Here is a 24,900-nt window from a genome sequence, read left to right as displayed (position 1 = left end):
CATGTCCGACTCTTTGCAACCCCATGAACTGCAGTACGCCAGGCCTCCCTGTCCATCAGCAACTCCCAGAGTCACCCAAACCCATGTCCATTGAGTCAGTGATGCCATACAGCCATCTCATCCTCTGTCATCCCCTCCTCCTCCTGCCCTCAATCTTTCCCAGCATCGGGGTCTTTTCAAATGAGTCAGCTCTTTGCATCAGGTGGCCAAAGTTTTGGAGTTTCATCTTCAACATCAGTCCTCTCAGTGAACATTCGGGACTGATCTCCTTTAGGATGGACTGGTTGGATCTCCTTGCAGTCCAAGGGACTCTCAAGAGTCTTCTCCAACACCACGGTTCAAAAGCATCAATTCTTCGGCGCTCAGCTTTCTTTATAGTCCAACTCTCACATTCATACATGACCACTGGAAAAACCATAGCCTTGACTAGACGGACCTTTGTTGGCAAAGTAATGTCTCTGCTTTTTAATATGCTGTGTAGGTTGGTCATAACTTTCCTTCCAAGGAGTAAGCGTCTTATAATTTCATGGCTGCAGTCACCATCTGCAGTGATTTTGGAGCCCAGAAAAATAAAGTCAGCCACTGTTTCTGCTGTTTCCCCATCTATTTGCCATGAAATGATGGGACCAGATTCCATGATGTTAGTTTTCTGAATGTTGAGCTTTAAGCCAACTTTTTCACTCTCCTCTTTCACTTGCATCAAGAGGCTCTTTAGTTCTTCTTCACTTTCTAACATAAGGGTGGTGTCATCTGTATATCTGAGGTTATTGATATTTCTCCCGGCAATCTTGATTCCAGCTTGTGCTTCATCCAGCCCAGCGTTTCTCATGATCTACTCTGCATATAATTGTTTATGTGTGTTCATATTCCAGCATCAAGGCCAAGTTCAGTGGGTGATTTTTTTCTAGTGATAGGCTGGGTATTGCCCTTTGCTTCCTGGCCTTATGCAAAAGTCTCCCATTTGATCTCTCCCTTTGCTCTGGCCCTAAACTTTGTCTCCTGTCCTCAAGCGGCCCATTCAAGCCCAGGTGTGCAGGGAATTGACCTACAGCAACATCAGCTCAAATGCTCTTTTTCTCCTGAGCTACTGAGCTCTGAAAATTTCCTTCAGTTCAGTTGTTTTAAAAAATATATGTATTTGTGTTTTTTAATTTTAGGGTGTCCTTTGGGATTTTTCTGAGTGCAACTAGTCTGTCATGACCTGCCCTATTGCAGCTGTAATACCGTCACCTTCCTTGGTTCACAACCTCTTCCTCCATCTTCAAAGCCAGCAGTGGCAGGGCGAGTCCTCATCTCTCTGACCCATTCTTCTGCCTCCCTTTTCTGATTTAAGAGCTCATGTGATTAAAAATCCAGGATAATATCTCCATCTCATGATTCTTAGTCACATCTGTAGAGTCCCTTCTGCTATACTAGGTAACAAACACACCCATCGTTTCCAGGGGGCGGCATGTGGACATCTTTGGGAGGGTCATTATTCTACCACAAAGGTAATAACTAACATCCCTTACAATTTTGTAAATCAACTATACTTAAATAAAAAATTTAAAAAGAATGGCACCCATTTATTCCCCTGCTTATTTGGTTCTGCTTAAGAAACAGACAAAGGAGTCAGATAGAAAGAGATCAAAGTATCAGCTTTATCATTAGTTTAACTGACTAGGAACCTTAACTTGACCTGAAACCACAATCAGGATCTTGAATCCACTCATCCTACACACTTCCTTGAATTGAACATAATCCCAAACTTATAGGCTTCCATCTTGCTGGTGGTGGAGCTGGTCTCAGAAAGCTTCTGTGGAAGATAATGCCTGCATATGGGGACAGGTATCTCTAGGGAGAATTCCATCTTTCAGTTCTGTCATCAGAAGGGGTATTCCTCTGTTGAGGAAAAACTGAGTGAGGGGAGATAGTTGGAAACCATTCTCTCCTCCCACAGAAATATGGAGACTGGAATAGTACCCATAATAGCAATTCTTGATTTTTGTTGAGACTTTCTGTATGGCCTAGTCTATGGTCATTTTTGAAAAAAGGCTTTATATATGCTTGAACACAATGTACCATCTCTAGTGTTTGGCACATAGTTCTTTGTATGTCTTTTGCTATATCACCACTGAAGTTTTTATTTTGGGGTCTGCTTGACCTGTCATTTCCCAAGGGAGAAGGTCTTTTCTATACACTGTGGGATTTGGTTTGTAAATTTGTATTTAGGATTTGATATGTGGGGCTTCCCTGGTGGCTCAGACAGTAAAAAAAATCTGCCTGCAATGTGGGAGATCCAAGGGAGAGGGTCGTTTTTATACACTGTGAGATTTGGTCTGTAAGTTTGTGTTTAGGATTTGATATGTAAGTTCATCAGTGAGAAGGCTTGTAAGTTGCCTTTGTAGTACTCAGAACTGCTGAATTGTTCAGTTACAGGGGTCACCATTCACTCTGGTCTATAAGTTGTATTGACAGCTATCCTTATTGAAGCAGTTTGGAACAGTCCCTCTTTTTCTGTACTGAACACAAGAGTTAGATGAGAATTATTTACTTCATGAACATTGGCTAGAGCTAACTTGTAAAAGTATGTGGCCTGGTATTTTCCCTGTGGAAAAATATCAAATTATGGTTCAACTTTTTATAGGTTTGTTCAAATGGTTTTTTTAATCGTTTTGTCCAGTGACTGTGTGTATGTGTGATTAGTCTTAATTTTTTTTTTTGATCAAAAGTACCTACATCAATGCATGAAGTCCTTAGTTTTATCTTTTGAATACTTCAAATTTCACTCATTCAGTGTCATAATTTTTGTATGTCTTTCTTAATATCAACTGGATTCCTTTTTCTATTACTTATATTTTTGCATTTAAATAATGCAAATAAGTTAGTTTAGTGCATTAATAATTATAATAGTTACTAGTATATAGGTTTGTTGTTGTTCAGTCTTAAGTCGTGTCTGACTCTTTGGGACTTCATGGGCTGCAGCATGCCTGGCTGCTCTGTCCTCCACTGTCTCTTGGAGTTTGCTCAAATTCATTTCCGTTAAGCTGGTGATGCCATCTAACTGTCTTATCCTCTGCTGCTCCGTTCTCCTTTTGCCTTCAATCTTTCCCAGCATCAGAGTCTTTGCTAGTGAGTCAGCTTTTGCATCAGGTGGCCAAAGTATTGGAGCTTCAGCTTTAGCAACAGTCCTTCCAATGAATATGTAGGGTTGATTTCCTTTGGGATTGTCTGGTTCTGTGTCCTTGCTGTCCATGGGACTCTCAAGAGTCTTCTCCAGCACTACAATTCAAAAGTATCAATTCTTCAGCACTAAGCCTTCTTTATGGACCAAATCTCACATCTGTAATGGCTACTGAAAAAAACATGGCTTTGACTAGACGGACATTTATCGGCAAAGTGATGTCTCTGCTTCTGAATGCAATGTCTAGGTTTGTCATAGCTTTCGTTCCAAGGAGCAAGCATCTTTTAATTGCATCACTGCAGTTACTGTCTGCAGTGATTTTGGAGCCCAAGAAAATAAAGTATGTCACTGCTTCCACTTTTTCCCCTTCTATTTGCCATGAAGTGATGGGACTAGATGCCATGATTTTAGATTTTTTTTTTTTTTTTTAAATGTTGAGTTTCAAGCCAGCTTTTTCACTCTCTTCTTTCACCATCACCAAGTGGCTCTTCAGTTTCTCATCATTTTCTGTCATTAGAGTTTTATCATTTGCATATTCGAGGTTGTTGATATTTCTCCTGGCATTCTTGATTCCAGCTGGTGATTTATCCAGCCCAGCATTTCACATGATATACTCTGCATTTAAGTTAAATAAGAAGGGTGGCAATATAAAGCCTTATCATACTCTTTCCCAATTTTGAACCAGTCCGTTGTTCCATATCCAGTTCTGATGGTTGCTTCTTGACTCACATACAGGTTTCTCAGGAGACATGAAGGTGGTCTGCTACTCCCATCTCTTTAAGAATTTTCATGATTTAAGAGAATAGCATTGAAACATATACATTACCATATGTAAAACAGATAGCCAGTGGGAGTTTATTGTAAGATGCAGGGAACCCAAAGCTGGTGCTTTGTGATAACCTAGAGGGGTAGGATGGGGAGGGAGGTGGGAAGTAGGTTCAAGAGGAAGGGGATATATGTATGCTACTGCTGCTGCTAAGTTGCTTCAGTAGTGTCCAACTCTGTGCGACTCCATAGACGGCAGCCCACCAGGCTCCGCCGTCCCTGGGATTCTCCAGGCAAGAACAGTGGAGTGGGTTGCCATTTCCTTCTCCAGTGCATGAAAGTGAAAAGTGAAAGTGAAGTCGCTCAGTAGTGTCCAACTCTTCGCGACCCCATGGACTGCAGCCTACCAGACTTCTCTGTCCATGGGATTTTCTAGGCAAGAGTACTGGAGTGGGTTGCCATTGCCTTCTCTGGATATATGTATACCTATGGCCAATTCATATTGATGACACAAATGACATGAATGTGATGGTATGACAAAAACCATCATTGTTAAGGCAGTTCAGTTCAGTTGCTCAGTTGTGTCCAACTCTTTGCAACTGCATGGACTGCAGCACGCCAGGCTTTCCTGTCCATCACCAACTCCTGGAGCCTACTCAAACTCATGTCCATCGAGTTGGTGATGCCATCCAGCCATCTCATCTTCTGTCATCCACTTCTCCTCTCGCCTTCAATCTTTCCCAGCATCAGGGTCTTTTCCAAGGAGTCGGTTCTTCACATCAGGTGGCCAACGTATTGGAGCTTCAGCTTCAGCATCAGTCCTTCCAATGAGGATTCAGGACTGATTTCCTTTAGGATTGACTGGTTGGATCTCCTTGCAGTCCAAGGGACTCTCAAGAGTCTTCTCCAACACCACAGTTCAAAAGCATCAGTTCTTCAGCCCTCAGCTTTCTTTATAGTCCACCTCTCACATCCATACATGACTACTGGAAAAACCACAGCTTTGACTAGATGGACCTTTGTTGGTAAAGTAATGTCTCTGCTCTTTCATATGCTATCTAGTCTTAGCTTTTAACTTTTTAAAAGTCATAGCTTTTCTTCCAAGGAGCAAGTATCTTTTAATTTCATGGCTGCAGTCACCATCTGCAATGATTTTGGAGCCCCCCAAAATAGAGTCTGTCACTGTTTGCATTGTCATGTCATGCATGTCATGTCATTGCATTTGTCTGTCACTTGTTTGCCATGAAGTGATGGGACCGGATGCCATGATCCTAGTTTTCTGAATGTTGAGTTTTAAGCCAACTTTTTCGCTGTCCCCTTTCACTTTCATCAGGAGGCCCCATAGGTCTTCTTTGCTTTCTGCCATAAGGGTGGTGTCATCTGCATATCTGAGGTTACTGATATTTCTCCCATCAATCTTGATTCCAGCTTGTGCTTCATCCAACCCGACATTTCATATGATGTACTCTGCATAGAATTTAGATAAACATGTGGCAATATACAGCCTTGACGTACTCCTTTCCCAATTTGGAACCAGGCTGTTGTTACATGTCCAGTTCTAACTGTTGCTTCTTGACCTGCATACAGATTTCTCAGGAGGCAAGTCAGGTGGTCTGTTATTCCCATCTCTTGAAGAATTTTCCACAGTTTGTTGTGATCTACACAGTCAAAGGTCTTGGTGTAGTCAATAAAACAATTTTTTTTTTTGAGCTTTCTTGATTTTTTTGATGATCCAGCAGATGTTGGCAATTTGATTTCTTGTTTCTCAGCCTTTTCTAAATCCAACTTGAACATTTGGAAGTTCACGGTTCACATACTGTTGAAGCCTGGCTTACAGAATTTTGAACATTACTTTGCTAGTCTGTGAGATGAGTCAATTGTGCGGTAGTTTGAACATTCTTTGGCATTGCCTTTCTTTGGGATTGGAATGAAAACTGACATTTTCCAATCCTGTGGTCACTGCTAAATTTTCCAGATTTGCTGGCATATTGAATACAGCACTTTCAAAGCATCATCTTTTAGGATTTTAAATATTTGAGCTGGAATTCTGTCACCTTCACTAGCTTTGTTCCTATTAATATTTCCTAAGGCCCACTTTACACTTTAGGATGTCCAGCTCTAGGTGAGTGACCACACCATTATGGTAATCAGGGTTATTAAGACCCTTTTTCTTTCCCTTATCTTCTTTCCTCAGGTGTTTATTAAGCCTTCTCAGACAACCACTTTGCCATTTGAATTTCTTTTTCTTTGGGCTGGTTTTGGTTACTGCCTCCTGTGCAATGTTATAAACCTCCATCCATAGTTCTTCAGGCACTCTGTCTACCAGATCTAACCCCTTGAATCTATTTGTTACTTCCACTTTATAATGATAATGAGTTTGATTTAGGTCATACCTGAATCGCCTAGTGGATTTCCCTATTTTGTTCAATTTAAACCTGAATTTTTCAATAAGGAGCTCATGGTCTGAGCCAATCAGTTCCAAGTCTTGTTTTTGCTGACTATATCAGTAAAAGATGAGATTCTCCATCTTTGGTTGCAAATAATATAATCAATCTGATTTTGGTATTGACCATTTGGTGATATGATCATGGTATCCGGTCCTGTCACTTCATGGCAAATAGATGGGGAAACAGTGGAAACAGTGACATACTTTATTTTGTTGGGCTCCAAAATCACTGCAGATAGTGACTGCAGCCATGAAATTAAAAGATACTTGCTCCTTGGAAGAAAAGATATGACTCACCTAGATAGAGTATGAAAAAGCAGAGACATTACTTTGCCAACAAAGGTTCATCTAGTCAAAGCTATGGTTTTTCCAGTAGTCCTGTATGGATGTGTGGGTTGGACCATAAAGAAAGCTGAGTGCTGAAGAACTGATGCTTTTGAACTGTGGTGTTGGAGAAGACTCTTGAGAGTCCCTTGGACTGCAAGGAGATCCAACCAGTCCATCCTAAAGGAAATCAGTCCTGAATCCTCATTGGAAGGACTGATGCTGAAACTGAAGCTCCAATATGTTGGCCACCTGATGTGAAGAACTGACTCCTTGGAAAAGACCCTGATGCTGGCAAAGATTTGAAAGCAGGAGGAGAAGGGAATGACAGAGGATGAGATGATTGGACGGCATCACTGACTCAATGGACATGAGTTTGAGCAAGCTTCACGAGCTGGTGATAGACAGGGAAGCCTGGCGTGCTGCAGTCTAGGTGGTGACAAAGAGTTGGACGTGACTGAGCGACTTAACTGAATTGAACTGATTTGGTGATATCCACATGTAGAGTCATCTCTTGTGTTGTTAGAAGAGGGTGTTTGCTATGACCAGTGTATTCTGTTGACAAAACTCTGTTAGCCTTTGCCCTTCTTTATTTTGTACTCCAAAGCCAAATTCACCTCTTGACTTCTTTCTTTTGCATTCCAATCCCCTATGATGAAATGGTCATCTTTTTTTTTTTTTTTTTTTGGTACTACTTCTAGAAGGTCTTGTAGGTCTTCATAGAACCAGTCAGTTTCAGCTTCTTGGGCATCAGTGGTTGGGGCATAGACTTGGATTACTGTGATGTTGGTTTGTTTTCAAGGCACACCATCCAAGATCATTCTGTTGTTTTTGAGATTGCATCCAAGTACTGAATTTCAGACTCTCTTGTTGACTATGAGGGCTATTCCATTTCTTCTAAGGGATTCTTATCCACAGTAGTAGATATAATGGTCATCTCAATTAAAGTCACCCATTCCTGTCTCTTTTAATTCACTGATTCCTAAGATGTTGATGTTCAATCTTGCCATCTCCTGCTTGACCACATCCAATTTACCTTGATTCATGGACCTTACTTTTTGGGTTCCTAAGCAATATTGTCCTTTACAACATTACTTTACTTTCAACATTGTACTCTACTTTCACATCTAGACATATCCACAGCTGGGCATCATTTCCCCTTTGGCCCAGTGGTTTCATTATTTCTGGAGCTATTAGTAATTGCCCTCCGATCTTCCCCAGTGTTAACTCTTTGCAACCCCATGGACTATAGCTCGCTAGGCTCCTCTGCCCATGGAATTCTCCAGGCAAGAATACTGGAGTGGGTAGCCATTCCCTTCTCCAGGCAATCTTCCTGACTCAAGTATTGAACTTCGGTCTCCTGCATTGCAGGTGGATTCTTTACCATCTGAGCCACCAGGGAATATACTGGACAACTACCAATCTAGGGGATTCATCTCCTGGTGTCTTATCTTCTTGCCTTCTCATACTGTCCATGGGATTCTCTAGGCAAGAATACAGGGGTGGGTTGCCGTTCCCTCCTCCATGGACCATGTTTAGTCAGAACTCTTCACTATGACCCATCTGTCTTGGGTGACTGCAAGCATGCTCATAGCTTCATTCAGTTACCCAAGCCCCTTTGCCATGACAAGACTGTGATCCTTGAAGGGGAGTATATGGATAGGTATGTGCTTATTTCTCCATTTTATGTTTTTGTTTCTTTTTAACTTTTTTTTTAAAACTTGTTTTTGGTTTTGCCTTGCTGGCCTCTGTCGTACTGATCAAGTTGTTTTTATATCTCTGTTAGGAAGTCAGACATCTATTTCTGTATTTTTAATGATCATCCTTACATTTTTAGCATGAATCCTTACCACAAAGGTGAAATACAGATATCTTTGTAGAATAATAATTTTGTCTTCCTCTTCAGTAGTACATGAGTCTTATAATGCTTTAATTCCCATCAGTGCCCCATCTTTCATAGTTTTGTATTCTGGTATCATCTTTATTTATAGTCCCCCGAGTATTGTGCTATTTATTACTATTCATTGAACATTTATTTTTTATCAGATATCATAATGCATTATTTTACCTAATCTTTATGAAAATTGTGAAAGATAAACAGTGTTTCTGTCCCTTTTTTACAGACAGAAAATTGAGGCATAGAAAGATTAACTGGAAAGCATAATTAGGAAAAAATACTGGATCCATTGGATCTCAAAATTCAAGTTTTTTTCATCATCCCATATTTCATAAACTAGTCTTAGCTGTCAAAGAAAAATGTTGAAATAAAGACCTTAGGTCTAAGTAGTTGTTAGAGAATGTACAGGACATGTGGTCCAGTGGTCTCCATTCTGGGTCTTCAGTGGAGATGTCTGATGGTGCCCAGGGGGCTGGAAATCTGTGCCTTGAGGGTGAAGCTACAGCTTCTCTCTATTTCAAAGGCTCCACCTGAGTAATAACTATCTGTAAATACTCCTGTCATATGCATTTTGTCATACTGTATACCACTGAAGAGCATCAAGAAGAAATGGAAAATAGTTCTGGAGGCCGAAAAATCTGAGATCAAGGTGCCAACAGAGTTGATTTCCGGTAAGACCTCTCTGCTTGTGGACTACTTTCTTCTCACCATGTTCTCACATGGTCTTTCTTCTGCTTGTCTTGGAAGAGAGACAGGGGGCGGCTGCAGCTGGCCCTGGGGAAACAGACCCTGGGTTCAACCACTCTTCGGAGCTGCCCCCCTCCCCTGCCATGTGTGTTTTTTAAACTGACAATATTTGTTTTGTTTAATGAACAATTTAAACAACTTCTCTGACAGAGTTGATTCTTTTATCCCCCTCCTTTTTGGTTGGTGAAGTTTTTCCTGCTTCATGAAGTAGATCTTTTAAAATCCCTTCAGAAATACTCTGCCAGCAATAAATTGCATGCATCATTTATGTGAAAAATGTCCATATTTTATTCTTAAATCTTGAGTCGTAGTTTATCTTGTACAGATTATAGGTTGGTAGCTACCTGAAGATATTTTGTGGTCATTGGGACTTATTGCTGATGAGAAGTCTTTGACAGTCTAATTGTAGAATATCTTTTATCTCTGGTTGCTTTTAAATTTCTTTTATCTTTGTTCTTCAGTTTCACTGTGTTGTTGCCAGGATTTGTTTTAATGTATCCCTTCAGGGACTAAATGTGTGTCTTTAAACTGAGAAGACTGAAGTTTCCTTTTTTTTTTTTTTCGGGGGAGCTGTTCTGGGTCTTTCTCGCTGTGAAGGCTTTTCTCTAGTTACACTGCATGGGCTTCTCATTGTGGTGGCTTCTCTCGTGGCAGAGCACAGGCTCTTGGGCGCTTCAATAATTGCAGCATGTGGGCTTAGGAGTTGTAGCTCCCAGGCTCTAGAGGACAGGCTCAATTTTGGTGGCTTAGTTGCTCTGCAGCCTGTGGGGTCGTCTTGGATCAGGGATGGAACCTGTGTCTCCTGCTTTCGCAGGCACATTCACTACCACTGAGCCACCAGGGAAGCCTGAATGAAGATTTTTATTAGTGACAAATCCATAACCGTTTTCTCTTTCACTGTTGCCTCTGCTTCAATAGCTTCTTCCACCTTCCACTCCAGTACTTCTCTTATCTGTTGTTTAACCTATGCACTTAATTTTCTAACCTGAGTAACTGTATTCTTTGTGTTTTGGTTTCCAGTTGGTTCTTTTTCAAATTTTCCTGTTCTTTCCTCATGCTTTCTTGTCCTTTCATTAAAGTTTCTACATCTTCATTCTTTACTTTCCTTTAGGTAAAACATATGTCCAAATATATTCCCAAATAGACAAGTACTCATAATATTGATTTAGTCACATGTGTATTTACAGGCGCTAATTTGTAAAAAATTGCGAATTTTTTGCCTCACCAACACATTTTAAATAATACTTTTATTCAAGCATTTTACCTTTATCTGAACATAACTATTTCTATCATTATAAGAGCTAGTTTCTGAATAAAAATGTAGCATCCCAGAGCAGTTGAAGAGCACTTGGGGATGTCGATAAAATGTAGAGGTGGGGCCTGAGAGTCTGCATTTGCACCACACTCCCAGGTAGTGCTGGAGCTACCAACATGCATCATGCTTTTCATGTGCAGAGTTTTAGAGTCCATATTTTTACTTTTAAGTGGTTGTAAACACAGCACTTTGAAAATTCACATACAAGGCTTTCATCAGTTATTTCATCTTATGTCGAAGAACCCCATTTGTATGATGAAGATCATTCTTAAAAAGTTTACCTTGTTTGTATATATGTATTTCTGAATTGTATAACATACATCATGTAAATGAAGACAGGCTAGTCGTCATGCTGCAGTAACAAACAGTCCCACAAGATCAGTTGCCTTGAAACAGCTTATACCACAGGTTCCCCCACTGCTCCGGGTCTGCTTAGGGCTCTGGTCTATGTTATCATCTCTTTGGAACATGGGTAGGTTCAGTTCTCACCATTACCAGAGGTTAGAGCAAGTGAAAGAGATAAAATGAATTGTGTTCTGATTCCTAAAGACCTTCTTCTAGAAGTGACAATGTCACTTTTCATGTTTATTGGTCAGAGGAAGTCATGTGGCTGTGAGTAGCTTCAAGAGGCAGAAGTGTTGTCCCAGTACAAGCTTATGTAGAGATCCAAAACATTTCTGAATAATCCTAATAACTGCTACACACACTTAGCTGCTTTTCAACATGACCATTGAAAGGCTTTCAATAAAATCCCATACTTGCATTGTAGGTTGTTTCATCTCCCCCTAACAATTACTGAATCTGTATTAAATTTTGGTTTTAATGTCCTTCAGATAAAAATTCTCAGGGGTGTCCTCTCTCAATATCAAAACTTGTCATTGATTAATTTGATTTGCTAGTCAATGGTTTCCACTTAAACTGCACACTGGAATCACCTGGGGAGCTTTTTGTTATCCCAGATCAGCCTCAGACCAATCAAACTGGAACCCTGGAGGCGGGACTCTGGCATCTGTAGAGGATTTCAGTATGTATATAAAACTGAAGCCCTTTGTGTTCATCTGTCTTCTCCAAAGAATGCTTTATTGTTCAAGATAAAGTAATTGAGAGATTGCCCGCAAAGAGAAACTCTATTAGGTGAGCTGCTGTTTTCTGAGAGGGATTTTAGGGGTCAACATCTTGCCTTCTGTTATTGTCACTTCTGTATTTGTTAAACCCAGGTATGAGGGTATGCATTTTCTTATTTGTTGCATCTGATAGTCCTGTTTTTGTGTTTCCCTCTGTGATTGTAGTTTTTCCATAGCAGTCAGTTGGCTGTAGAGAATCTGTGTGGCATGTGGAATTGAGTCTTCTGGGTAATTGTTACCTTTGCTGGTGCTAGGTCTAAGGAGTTTCACCATTTTGGACCATTTTCTGAGCCTGTGTATTGATGTAAATTATAAAGAAATAGAAATTAAAGTCTTTTATGTATGTACACATTACATGCAAAAATGGACACATTCACATGCATTCATACACCTTTACACACACACACACAATATTTGAATAGTAAGAAAAAATCCCAAGGCTTTGGGGGCAGGGAGTGGCCCACAGAATGGGAGGGACTTGTCCAAGGCCTCACTGATAGAAAGTGAATGAAAATCTCAGCCTTCCCACATACTTCTGGCCTGACTTATCCTACATTTGTAAATGTGTGTGTGTGTGTTGGAGTGTGTTCAGGATGGAGAGGCATGACTTAGCATTTGTTTAGAGATTGGAGGTCTTGCTCTACTTCTGTCCATTTTCTTTCCTCAAGTTTTTGACTGTGACCTTTCCTAGGCAACTCTTAATTGGATTTGTAGAAGCCAGAAAGTGCTGAGCGCACATCAGAGTGGGGGTAACGGGGCCGTCTCCTAGCTCCCCAGAGCCATGGACTTGTTTGTGGATTGTGATCCACAATTCCCTCTAACCTGCACTTTCAGAAAGCAAACCAGCAATCTAAAAGTAATTGTTTCCTTCTGTGTGGATTTCTCATTCCAAAGACTGCCATGGCAAGTAGGAAGTTGGCTTTGAAAAGAGTAGAGGAACCTGGAATTAGACGACAGGCTTGCAGTGTAACCGTGGATGTGGTGGCTCTACAGCCCACATTTTCCAGCAAGAGTCCTGATTTCAAATATTTTATTCTGTTGGCTTTATAAACAATTCAAATGCCCTGGAAATTCCACCATGAACCGTATTTTCTAAAATGTTTCTTAACTGATGAAAGCAGCACAGAAATCCTTTGTTAGACTCTGTTGCCCCAGTTTTGGTTTAGAAAATATCACCATCTATGCAAAGACGACTTTTTTTTCTTCTTCTTCTTTTTTAATGGTGGGGTTTAGAAAGGCAAACACAGTCCTATTTGGGACATACCAATTTAGAAAAAGCTGACCCAGTATCCCAGGTCTCTGTGGAAATCCAGGCCTTCTTCCTCTTAGCTATTCATCCAAATGTGTGTACAGACATCCAGCCAGTTCCCCCTCACAGTCTGCTGGGCAGGGGGCATAACTGTGTCAGCCAATGATGACAGGGGCTCTGCCCTCAGAGACTTCACAGTCCATGAAGGGAGATGAAATATGGATACACACAGTGTTAAATACAAGTCAAAGGTGTGAGTGTATCAGAGGATATAGAATCGCCCAACTGGGAAGATCTAGAAAGATTTTGATTCACTCCTCCTCACCAGATTCCACACAGCATCACTTCCTCTGCATCCTGTTGATCGGAGCAAGTCCCTAGACCAGCCCAGAGTGAGGATCCACCTTGGGGTGAGGGGGGTGGAATGTGCACACAAGGATGTGCAGCTCTCTGTGCGTACAGTTTACCACTTTAAATTCAAAGAAGACACGTGTATTCATCTCACAGCTGGGATCTCACTGTTTCAGCACACAAGCACTTGGTTGCAGGTGAGGTCTGGCTGTGACCTCCTGCTTGTCTGAGCATGTGAGCTTCCCCCAGCCACTCACAATGGGCACAGTCATCTCCTCTCTCATGCCCAACCCAGGATGAAGATGATTCCTGCAAAGTTCACTTTGTGAGTGATTCTGCAAGGGAGAAGTGGTCATCTAGTCTTCTGATTGGTCCCTCTCCCCTCCCCTTTCACTAACTTTGCTCTTTACCAGTTCCTTGCCCATGGCATCCACCATTCTCACCCAGGTTCCTACCTCTCTCGTTCCAGGAACTAAAACAGGGGCAGATATTAACGATGGTACCTGTGAGCCCGGACCGGCCTCCCCAGCCTCCTACATGAACCCCTTCCCGGTGCTCCATCTCGTCGAGGACTTGAGGCTGGCCTTGGAGATGCTGGAGCATCCTCAGGAGAGGGCAGCCCTCCTGAGCCAGATCCCGGGCCCCACTGCTGCCTACATAAAGGAGTGGTTCAAGGAGAGCTCGGTGAGTAGGCCCATGGCCTGGGTCGGGGAGCATAGTCATGGAGTCCGTGGAATGCCATCAGGTTTATCCGAGGTGCCTAGCTCCTCCTCTTTAGGAGTCTGTCGATAGTCACATCTGCATGCTTCCCTCTGAACACTGATGAATTCTTTGTCATGATATGTGTTGTTCAATGTTTTCATTACATAGGCTGTCAACCCGGGGTTCTGTAACATGCCCATGCCAGTGTGGTAGGGAGAATAATGATCTTCTGAAGATGTTTACATCCTGATTGCCAGAACCTGTGAATAAGTTTCCATACATGGTGGAAGGGAAGGAATCAGGTGGAATTAAGGTTGCTAATCAGCTGAATTTAAAGTGGGCAGAGTGGCCTGAGTTATTCAGGTGGGCCCAGTGTAATCACTGGCGTCCTTGTAAGAGGAAGGGGAGGCAGAAGAGTCAGCGTTGGAGTGATGGGATGGGCGAAGGACTCACCCCGCCCCCCCCACCCCCCAACTGCTGCTGGCTTTGAAGGTGGAAGGGCCAAGAACCAGGCAGCCACCAGGAGCTGGAAAACTGGCCTCTCCTCCAGAAAGGAAAGCAGTCTTACCCACAGCTTGATTTTAGCCCAGTAAGAACCATTTCAGACTTCTGACCTCCAGAATGGTAAGATAATGAATCTGTGTCATTGCAAGTCACTAAGTTTGTGGTAATTTGTTACAGCAGCAACCGAGATTGCCCACAGAGGAAGGTGAAGGCTCCTGGGTGGGTCTTGGGGGGTCTTGGGTGGGCCTGTTACAGTTCTGGTTTGCAGACCAGCTTCTCATTCCTCCCCCACATGCAGGTGGTTCTTGGTGGTCCTCTCAGACTGATGATAGAAGTCCCCACCTGCTTCTCCACGGGCTCTTTTTATTTATTTATTTGCTTCTTTATTTTTGGCTCTGTTGCTGCGTGTGGGCTTTCTCTAGTTGTGGTGGTGGGGGCTAGGGCTACTCCCCAGTTGTGTGGGGGGGCTTCTCATGGCAGTGGTTTCTCTTATGGAGCACGGGCTCCAGAGCGTGTGGGATCAATACTTTTGTATCAAAGGTTCTAGAGTAAGGGCTCAGTAGTTGTGGCTCAGGGGCTTAGTTGCCCTGTGGTACATGGGATCTTCCCAGGCCAGGGATCAAACCCGTGCACTGGACTGACTACTGGGGAAGCCCTCCACGTGCTCTTTTAACTAGGTTGGAAATGGCCGGGAAATGGCTTACGTAGGTTAGTCCTCTTTTTTCCCAGCAGAGGATCCCCTTTGCCTGCCTAGAGAGGCCCTCTCTGCCTGTTACTGTGTTTGCTTTATGCTGCTGGTCCTGGCTTCTGCCCTGTCATGTCTGACCATCTTCTGCTCACCTCTTTGTGCAGCTGCGACTCTCTAGCTCACTGTACGCCTGGCATGGACATCTGTCCCTCCTTCCAGTCCTGCTAGTGCTGACTCAGGCTGCAGTGTTCACAGAAAATTTTTATGACGCCTCAAGAAAATGATATAGGTTCATAATTCATCAGCCTGGAATCCTTGGGTCTAGATGCATTTTAGAACTCAGAGCTTATTAAACTTTATAAAGGTGAGACGGTGCACATGTATTGTATAATATGTACCATTTCTAGCCAGTGCAGGGCAGGAAACACTGAACATTTCTTCAGCAAAACTTGTGAATGCATGAAGCAGGATAAAGACAGACTACCAATACATAATGTGCAGTGACTGTGTATATTTACCTTGCACAGATGTGCCAGAATTTATGTAGCCACTCCTCTAATATTGAATTGAGATATTTTTTAATCTTTCACTAATAGCGTGGCATTGCTGTAGAGACTTTGTCTAGAAATATTTATCTCTAAATATGTTCTTCAGATGGACTCGTGAACGTAGAATTATAGTTAAAGCAGGCTTAACAGATAAAATGCAGAATGTTCTGTTAAGTTAGAATTTTAGATAAACAATATTTTTTAATAAGTGTGTTTCGTGCAGTTTGCTAAGTCTGGCAAACTCTGATCAAAGGTATTAATATCTTTAAGCCTTGTGACACATTTTTTCCAGACCGCTTTTCAGGAAGATTTTGCCCATTTCTATTTTCTTTGGCAGGGCTTGAGGTACATCCTGATCAACAACAAGCACTAAGATTGAAAAAACAGCTAATTTCAGAGGAAAAAGAGTTTCATTTTATCTTTCCATTTCTTTGTTTAGTAGAAAGGCTGAATTTTAAAATAAGCTTATTAATATTTATTCTTCTGTATGGTTTCCAAACTTTTGATCTCATACCCCAATATGAAAAAAAATTCCTTCTCCAAATATACATATTCATGTATGGAGAATTGTCCTAATGTATGTAAGTTATAAAACATAGTCCCAGATAGAAGATCCTTTTTAAAAGACTGGTTAAGAAAATAGTTTTAATATTTTCTTCACATACACAACCCAGTGATTATTTTGAGTGTCTTGGCTGTGCCTGCTGTAGTCTGATCTGTTAGCATCTATATTCTTGCCTCCCTGACCCTATTTGGGTTTTAGTGCTTTTCTTATATTTAATGACTTTTTACTAGCTCTTTGCTTTGTGGTGTTCCTTTTCCTCACTTTTGTTTTTAAATGTTGTTTTTGGTGAGGTTTTTTTTTTTTTTTTTTTTAAATTATAAAAGAATTGTAATTTTATCAGTCTTTCCTGTTTGAGATTCTTTTCTTTCTAGAAAGGCCCTACCTGACCTCAGATCAAATAATATTCACCTGTATACTGTCTCCAGTAGGTTTATAGTTTGATTTGTATTCATCTGCAGTCTTTTTAGTGTGTGGTATGAAATAAGGATCTAACTTTTATAATTTACCAAAAGAGAGCCTTAAAAGCTATTTTGGATCTAAAAGCAGTCATGGTGGTGGTTGGTTTTGCAAGATCCATTCCAGAAAACAGCTTGCGTTCAGATTTGCAGATCTGTTTTGGTGGCTGTTTACAACAGTTGGGGAAATGCTTGCCTTGGGATAGATGTTTCTGAAAGTTGTTGCATTCATAAATCTTCTGGTGTAATTATGGCCATCAGCAACCTATGAGTGGTGTATTTTGAGGGGGGAGGTCAAAAGTTCATATAAACATTCCAAGATACCAGGGTTGGTTGTTAAGGTTTTGATTCTAGACAGAGACCACCTGTGTGTATTTTCGTTTTCCCAGATTTAAAGTCATTTTACAATCTGGTATACACACAGTCCATAGCAGGTCTTATCTGTATGGAAATAGAATTCAAGGCAGTGAACAAACCCACAGCTCCTCTTTAGATTAATTTTAGATTGCCTTAGCTTGGTACTTTTATTTATTTATTTAAAAATTTTATTTATTTATTTTTGGCTGCACTGGGTCTTTGTTGCTGTGTGTGGGCTTTTTCTAGTAGTGGTGAGGGGGGCTACTCTCTATTTGCCATGCGTGGTCTTCTCATTGCGGTGGCTTCTCTTTTTGTGGAGCTGGGCTCGGTAGTTGTGGGGCATGGGCTTAGCTGCCCTGTGGCATACGGAATCTTCCCAGACCAGGGATCAAACCCTTGTCGCCTGCATTGGTGGGCAGATTCTTAACCACTGGACCACCAGGGAAGTCTCGATTGGTACTTTTAATTAGAATGTATTGCTGTTCAAATTGTAGTCTATGGACCAGCAGCTTTGGCATCCCCTGATAGCTTGTCTTAAAGAAAAAAAAAGTTAGACTTTGCCTCTCCCCTCCCCAATCCACTGAACCGTTTCCAGGTGATTCATATTCACTTTAAAGTTTGTAAAACACTGCCTTAAACCACAGAGACTCACGTGAATTATTACCCACCCCACCAAAAAAAAAAACACACAAAAACACATGTGACTCAGAATTGGAACTAATAAGATAGCTTGAAGCCAAGCTTGTGCCTTCTCATTTCTCATTCATGGTATCTGTGCATCCCTTAGATGTTTGCACTGTTCTCTTTCATCATAAACCTCACTTGTCATAATCTGGCCTAGCATGACCCAGCCCTGCCTCATGACATCTGTCAGTAGGGATTCTTTCCCAATAAAATACAAACAGTAAGGAGGTTTATATGTCACTAACGTTATATGTTATGTTACTAACATATAACTAATATATATGTAATGAACATATAACTAATAATACATGTATTAGTTATATATAACTAATATATGTCCAGGGGATGGGTGGCCCCAGGGTTAAATCAGTGGCTCTGGGATGACCTCAAAGACACTGACTTTTCTTATCTTTCTCCCTCCCCATCCTCAGGGGTTGGTATTTCCTCAGGGATGTCCCCTAACACAGGGGTTCCCAACCTCCAGGCTGTAGACCAGTACTTCCTGTCAGATCAGCAGCAGCATTAGGTTAGAAATAAAGGGCACATAAAGGTAATGAGCTTGAATCATTCTGAAACCGTTCACCCCACCCACATCCATGGAAAAATTGTCTTCCATGAAATTGGTCCCTGGTGCTAAAAAGGTTGGGGTACTGCTGCCCTAAGAAGTAGGGCAAGTTGCAAGAAGGCTACTTGCAGTTCTGGGCAGCCTCCCTTCACACAGATACAGTTGTGTCTAGAGGTAGAACGTGTCCTCTTCTTATAAACTAGGGAGGAAAACGTCTATCTGAAACCTCCCAGCAGCTTCCCATATGGTCCCAGTGGTCAGGATTTGTTTGCATGTGCATACCCTAGCTGCAAGGGAGGCTGGCACTCTCATCACAGTGGAGGGGAACCTCTGTCAGCGAGGAACCAAAAAGTGGGGGAAACGAATGGCCCTTAGGAAGATAGCTCACAGTGACTGCCACACATCCATTAGGTTTGATGTTAGTCGTCTTGTTGACTGACAAGTTCATGTTTTCTGTGTGTGTTAACCCCTGAAGGAGAGAATCTCTTTGACCTAATTCAGAATTTTTGGACTAAGTCCTCCAAGTATATGAAGAAATGTTAAATGCAAAAGAAATAGAAATTAAAGACATTTTCACTTACGCTCAGCTATGGATTAGCTGCTTTTGGGTCAAGTGTCCACCCCAGGGCCAATAATTAGCTGTGATGAGAGGGAAGAGGATCATGTGGTAGGAATCGCCGTCTTCTGTTCATCAGTAGCTGCAACGGGGATCTTCAGACTCAGATGATGGCGACTGCAGTGCACAGAAACAGGGGCTGCTGAAGGGGCCGTGGTGGACGTAGGGGTGTGGTTGGTGGTTACAGCAAACAGCAGGCTAGTCCTGGGCCCCTGCCCTTACATCTTAAGTGGTGAGGGAGCTCTGGTCCTAGTGCACTGTGGTCAGAAAGACTGTGTGTGGGCAGCTTGTGTTTCTTTTCTTTTTTTTTTTTTTTTATTAGTTGAAGGCTAATTACTCCACAATATTGCAGTGGTTTTTGTCATACATTGGCATGAATCAGCCATGGATTTACATGTATTCCCCATCCCAATCCCCCCTCCCACCTCCCTCTCTACCCGATCCCTCTGGGTCTTCCCAGTGCACCAGGCCCAAGCACTTGTCTCATGCATCCAACCTGGGCTGGCGATCTGTTTCACCATAGATAATATACATGTTTCGATGCTGTTCTCTCAAAACATCCCACCCTCGCCTTCTCCCACAGAGTCCAAAAGTCTGTTCTGTACATCTGTGTCTCTTTTTCTGTTTTGCATATAGGGTTACCGTTACCATCTTTTTAAATTCCATATATATGTGTTAGTATACTGTATTGGTCTTTATCTTTCTGGCTTACTTCACTCTGTATAATGGGCTCCAGTTTCATCCATCTCATTAGAACTGATTCAAATGAATTCTTTTTAATGGCTGAGTAATATTCCATGGTGTATAAGAAGGAGCAGGTATACTTGGCGTGCTGGCTGATTTCAATTTTCTTCACCATTTTCCTGAGGGAGGCACCATAACGGGTCCCGTATTTGCCCACAATTCCGACCTTCTTGGTGCATTTAGCCATGTTAACGCAACCTAGATCCGAGCCCAAGAGTGCAGCTGTGTTTCTTTACAGTGGGGCTGGTTCCTCCTCTGCTGAGTGCTGGCAGAGGTGGGCACAGAGTGGCCATCAGCAGCAAGGGTGCTTGGCGTGTAAATAGTTATAAACAGACCAGACTTGTGGTAAAGATACAAGTGGAACAGAACTGCCCAGAATTCAGGGGTACTGGATTGTGAGCATATCTCCAAAGCTTTGGGGCCTAAAATAGGATCCTCCCTTTCTGGGCAACCAATAGAATGATGAAGAGTAGGCTTTAGGTCTGGAAGGGTGTGGCGGGGGGCTCTCTATGCTGGAGACACCCTCGGGGGCTTCAGTGATAAAGGGAACAAAGGGTCTGGATTCCCTTGTTCTAGGAGAAGTGCATGCTCAGTCGTGTCTAACTTTTTGTGACCACATGGATTCCTCTGTCCATAAAATTCTCCGGGCAAGAATACTGGAGTGGGTTGCCATTTCCTCCTCCAGAAGATCTTGCTGACCCAGGGGTTGAACCTGTATCTCTTGCATCTCCTGCATTGGCAGGTGGATTCTTGACCACTGAGCCACCTGGGAAAGGAACAGTACTGTTACCCAACCAGATTTGTTTGTCTGACACACAGCAAGTCAAACACTGAGGTACCATAGTTTACAGCCAAGAAAGAGTTTATTCTCAAGGTAGCCAAGTGAGAAGACAGGAGAATATGTCTCAGATCTACCTCACTGAAGGTGAGGGAGTTGGAGTATTTATGGGATAAGCAGGGTGGAATGCCAAGTCAAGTGGGCCTTAGAAAGCATGACTACAAACAAAGCTAGTGGATGTGATGGAATTCCAGTTGAGCTATTTCAAATCCTGAAAGATGATGCTGTGAAAGTGCTGCACTCAATATGCCAGCAAATTTGGAAAACTCAGCAGTGGCCACAGGACTGGAAAAGTTCAGTTTTCATTCCAATCCCTAGGAAAGGCAATCCCAAAGAATGCTCAAACTACCGCACAATTTTACTCATCTCACACGCTAGTAAAGTAATGCTCAAAATTCTCCAAGCCAGGCTTTAGCAGTACATGAACCGTGAACTTCCAGATGTTCAAGCTGGTTTTAGAAAAGGCAGAGGAACCAGAGATCAAATTGCCAACATCCGCAGGATTATCGTAAAAGCAAGAGAGTTCCAGAAAAACATCTATTTCTGCTTTATTGACTATGCCAAAGCCTTTGATTGTGTGGATCACAATAAACTGTGGAAAATTCTGAAAGAGATGGGAATACCAGATCACCTGACCTGCCTCTTGAGAAACCTGTATGCAGGTCAGGAAGCAACAGTTAGAACTGGACCTGGAACAACAGACTGGTTCCAAATAGGAAAAGGAGTACATCAAGGCTGTATATTGTCACCCTACTTATTTAACTTATATGCAGAGTACATCATGAGAAACGCTGGGATGGAAGAAGCACAAGCTGGAATCAAGATGGCTGGGAGAAATATCAATAACCTCAGATATGCAGATGACACCACCCTTATGGCAGAAAGTAAAGAGGAACTAAAAAGCCTCTTGATGAAAGTGAAAGAGGAGAGTGAAAAAGTTGGCTTAAAGCTTAACATTCAGAAAACTAAGATCATGGCATCTGGTCCCATCACCTCATGGGAAATAGATAGGGAGACAGTGGAAACAGTGTCAGACTTTATTTTTTGGGGCTCCAAAATCACTGCAGATGGTGACTGCAGCCATGAAATTAAAAGACGCTTACTCCTTGGAAGGAAAGTTATGACCAACCTAGATAGCATATTAAAAAGCAGAGACATTACTTTGCCAACAAAGGTCTGTCTGGTCAAGGCTATGGTTTTTCCAGTGGTCATGTATGGATGTGAGAGTTGGACTGTGAAGAAAGCTGAGCGCCAAAAAATTGATGCTTTTGAACTGTGGTGTTGGAGAAGACTCTTGAGAGCCCCTTGGATGGCAAGGAGATCCAACCAGTCCATCCTAAAGGAGATCAGTCCTGGGTGTTCCCTGGAAGGACTGATGCTGAAGCTGAAACTCCAGTACTTTGGCCACCTCATGCGAAGAGTTGACTCATTGGAAAAGACCCTGATGCTGGGAGGGATTGGGGGCAGGAGGAGAAGGGGATGACAGAGGATGAGATGGCTGGATGGCATCACCGACTCGATGGGCATGACTTTGAGTAAACTCCGGGAGTTGGTGATGGACAGGGAGGCCTGGCGGGCTGCAATTCATGGGGTCGCAGAGAGTCGGACACGACTGAGTGACTGGACTGAACTGAACTGAGGGTGGTCTTAAGGGAGAGGTGACTGTGAGGAAATGCGTGTTCTGTGCAGGTGTGTTTGGGTTCATGTTTCCACATATTGGAGATGGAGACCCTTAGCATATCTGAGGGTGGAGTTTTCCAATCCTCTGACGTGAAAAGGTCATTTGTTCAGACATCTGCACAGAGTCAGCTTTAGGGTGGTGCCAACCAGCCCCTGCCCAGCTCATGCTGGTCAGGTAATGATTCCAAGTAATTGGAAAACAGCTGGGCTGCATGAAGCTGGAAAGATGTTAAAAGGAGGGAAATGGAAGGAAAGAAAGAAACCAAGTGAGCTTAATCAATGAGGGCAGTTTATAAGCAAAAGAGTTTTAACAAGCTATTCCCTTATCTGTTGTTCTATAAGACAAATTCAAGAATTTCTATTATTAGCTTCTGTAAACTCTGTGGGGCACAGTTTTAGTATCTGACTCTGAACTCTGGGCTTATCCTCAAAGTTGGTGGCACACCAGGGAGCTTTGGACGGGGCTTTTGTACGGGAAAGGTTCCTGAAGTCCAAGGCAGGCAGGCTTCACGGAGCCTGGCCTGCAGAGTAGCATCAATGAGGCCACCCTTTGACAGTATAAGATTGAGCCCCTCTTTCATGGCTGGCAGACCAGGCCAAGCTCAGGGTCAGGACTTGCAGGAGATGAAGCTGAGGCCCATGCCAGAAGGGCCAGCATCTCTGCTTTGATGGGAATGGAGCCAAGTTCCAAAAAGGGGCCGCCTCTTTTCCCTCCCTGCAGATAAGCTTGTGGTGACCTGGGGGTGAAGCCCTCAGGGACAGTGGAGCCCGTAAGGGTCTGGAAACAGCCAACTAGTGAGAAGCCAACCAATAAGACCCTGATGCTATGAAAGATTGAAGGCAGGAGGAGAAGGGGATGACAGAGGATGAAATGGTTAGATGGCATCACCAACCCAATGTCCATGAGTTTGAGCAAACTCTGGGAGTTGGTGGTGGACAGGGAAACCTGTGTGCTGCAGTCCATGGGGTTGCAAAGAGTCAGATGTGACTGAGCGACTGAACTGAACTGAGTGAGAAAGGGAGGGGTGATTAGACCCAGTGAGCCTGGTTCCTGGGAGCTGCCCAAGCGATACCAGAGCCAGCAGAGTCTCCAGATGGAGCATCTCTGGGGGCTTCTCTAATAGCTGGGTACACACATTCTTCATCCACAAGGCACCAGACTGTCCCATTGTTTAATCAGTTCAGATGTGGGTCTATGGGATTTTTGGTGAAGACCCAAGGTTTTAGGGGCTAAAGTCTGAGGAAACACAAGTAAACCCAGAAGCAGCAGAGGGGAGGGTGGGTAAGGGGAGAGCTTGGCAGAGACCCTCCAGAAGGACTGTATTCTGTGCTCCTTTCTGGAAGTAGGGTTCATGGAGCAAGCCTGGCCCCCCAGGGGAACCCAGGCTCTCCTTGGCCAGGCTGCAGTTTTCCTGCTCGGTGTGTTCAGGCGGAAGGGAATGGACCAGGTGAGGCAGTGTGGGAGGGAGTGATGAGCCAAAAGGCCAGCTCTGTGGATGTGGGTGAACCTCGTTTCCCTCTTCTGGGACTCAGTTTCCCTACTGGAAACAATAGCTGGTTTGACAATCTCTCTGTAGGATCTGGCCACGCATTCCAGTCCTGCAGGTTAAGGGCTTTAGAGCAGCCCCCTGGTAGCCATCAGTCCCTGCCTTCCTCAGTCTGGACTTTTGTTAAAAATATGTTTATTTATTTAGCTGTGCCGGGTCTTAGTTTCAGCATGCAGGATCTAGTTCCCTGACCAGGGAATGAACCCTGGGCCCCCTGCATTGGGAATGTGGAGCCCCTGGACCACCAGAGAAGTCCCTCCGTCTGGACCTTTAAGTTTGCAAAGTAGAGGCAGGTTAGGGAGCCTCTCTTGGTATAGCTGCTCCATGTCAGGGCTCAGCTGAGGCCGTCATCTCTGGAGCGGTGAAATGGGATGCCCTGACTGGGGAGCCTCCTCTGAGCCTGCCCGGCTGGTCTGGGGAAGTGAACCCCATCTTGGGTCTCAGCTCTGTCAGTCCATATATCAGATATTCATCATGTGCCCTCAGTTACCTTCTTAACCAGTCTCTCCAGAAACAAGGAAATAGACCAGGCCCAGGAGGGCACACGGCCACCCCCGCCCCCCATCCACACAGCCACCTTGTCACAGATGGCAGCTCCTCAAACAAAGGCCCTGCGTTCCTGCCAGAGTCGGCCTGCAGTCTTTCATTCTGGCCAGAGGAGAGCAAATCTGTTCACCATATTGAAAAGCCAGAGGAGTTTAGAAAAAAAAAAAAAAGGTGGGGAGAAGCTGTTTTATGAATTATAAGCTGTCAACTTGAGTTTCTCATGCCCTGCAATTCTCTGTATCTCTGTCCTCCACCCAGGGCTTGGAGTAAGAGATGGGTGGGGTATTTGTATGGCAAACATGTTCATTTTGAAAGTTACAGGCAGAAGTTTTATAGGAAGATGTTGGCTTTCTGGATGTTAGAAAAGGGGAAATTTGGTGAATTATTTTTCATTAAAAAAAAAAAAAAGGAAGGCGTTGTGAGTTAGTTTCCAGTGTGTGTCCCTCCATAGGTGTGAACCTAAGAGCTCAGACTTTTCTC

General features: G+C 43.1%; 1 protein-coding gene across 7 annotated transcripts in view; it reads left to right on the top strand.

Annotated features, from left to right (window-relative positions):
* Positions 1-24,900, top strand: part of PPFIBP2 (PPFIA binding protein 2) — a 159,789-nt gene that overhangs the window by 40,986 nt on the left and 93,903 nt on the right. For all 7 annotated transcript variants that reach the window (XR_009693783.1, XM_061148174.1, XM_061148147.1 and 4 more), the window contains one exon: positions 13,851-14,065. Coding sequence is in view for 6 of the 7 variants with exons in the window: in XM_061148174.1 (XP_061004157.1) it covers positions 13,851-14,065 (215 nt within the window). In the remaining variant the exon portion in view is untranslated. The remainder of the gene's footprint in view (positions 1-13,850; positions 14,066-24,900) is intronic.

Source organism: Dama dama, chromosome 1 (assembly GCF_033118175.1).
Source record: "Dama dama isolate Ldn47 chromosome 1, ASM3311817v1, whole genome shotgun sequence".
Taxonomy (NCBI): Eukaryota; Metazoa; Chordata; class Mammalia; order Artiodactyla; family Cervidae; genus Dama; species Dama dama.
Note: the sequence above shows the minus strand (reverse complement) of the source record. Positions and strands in the feature narration are given on the sequence as shown.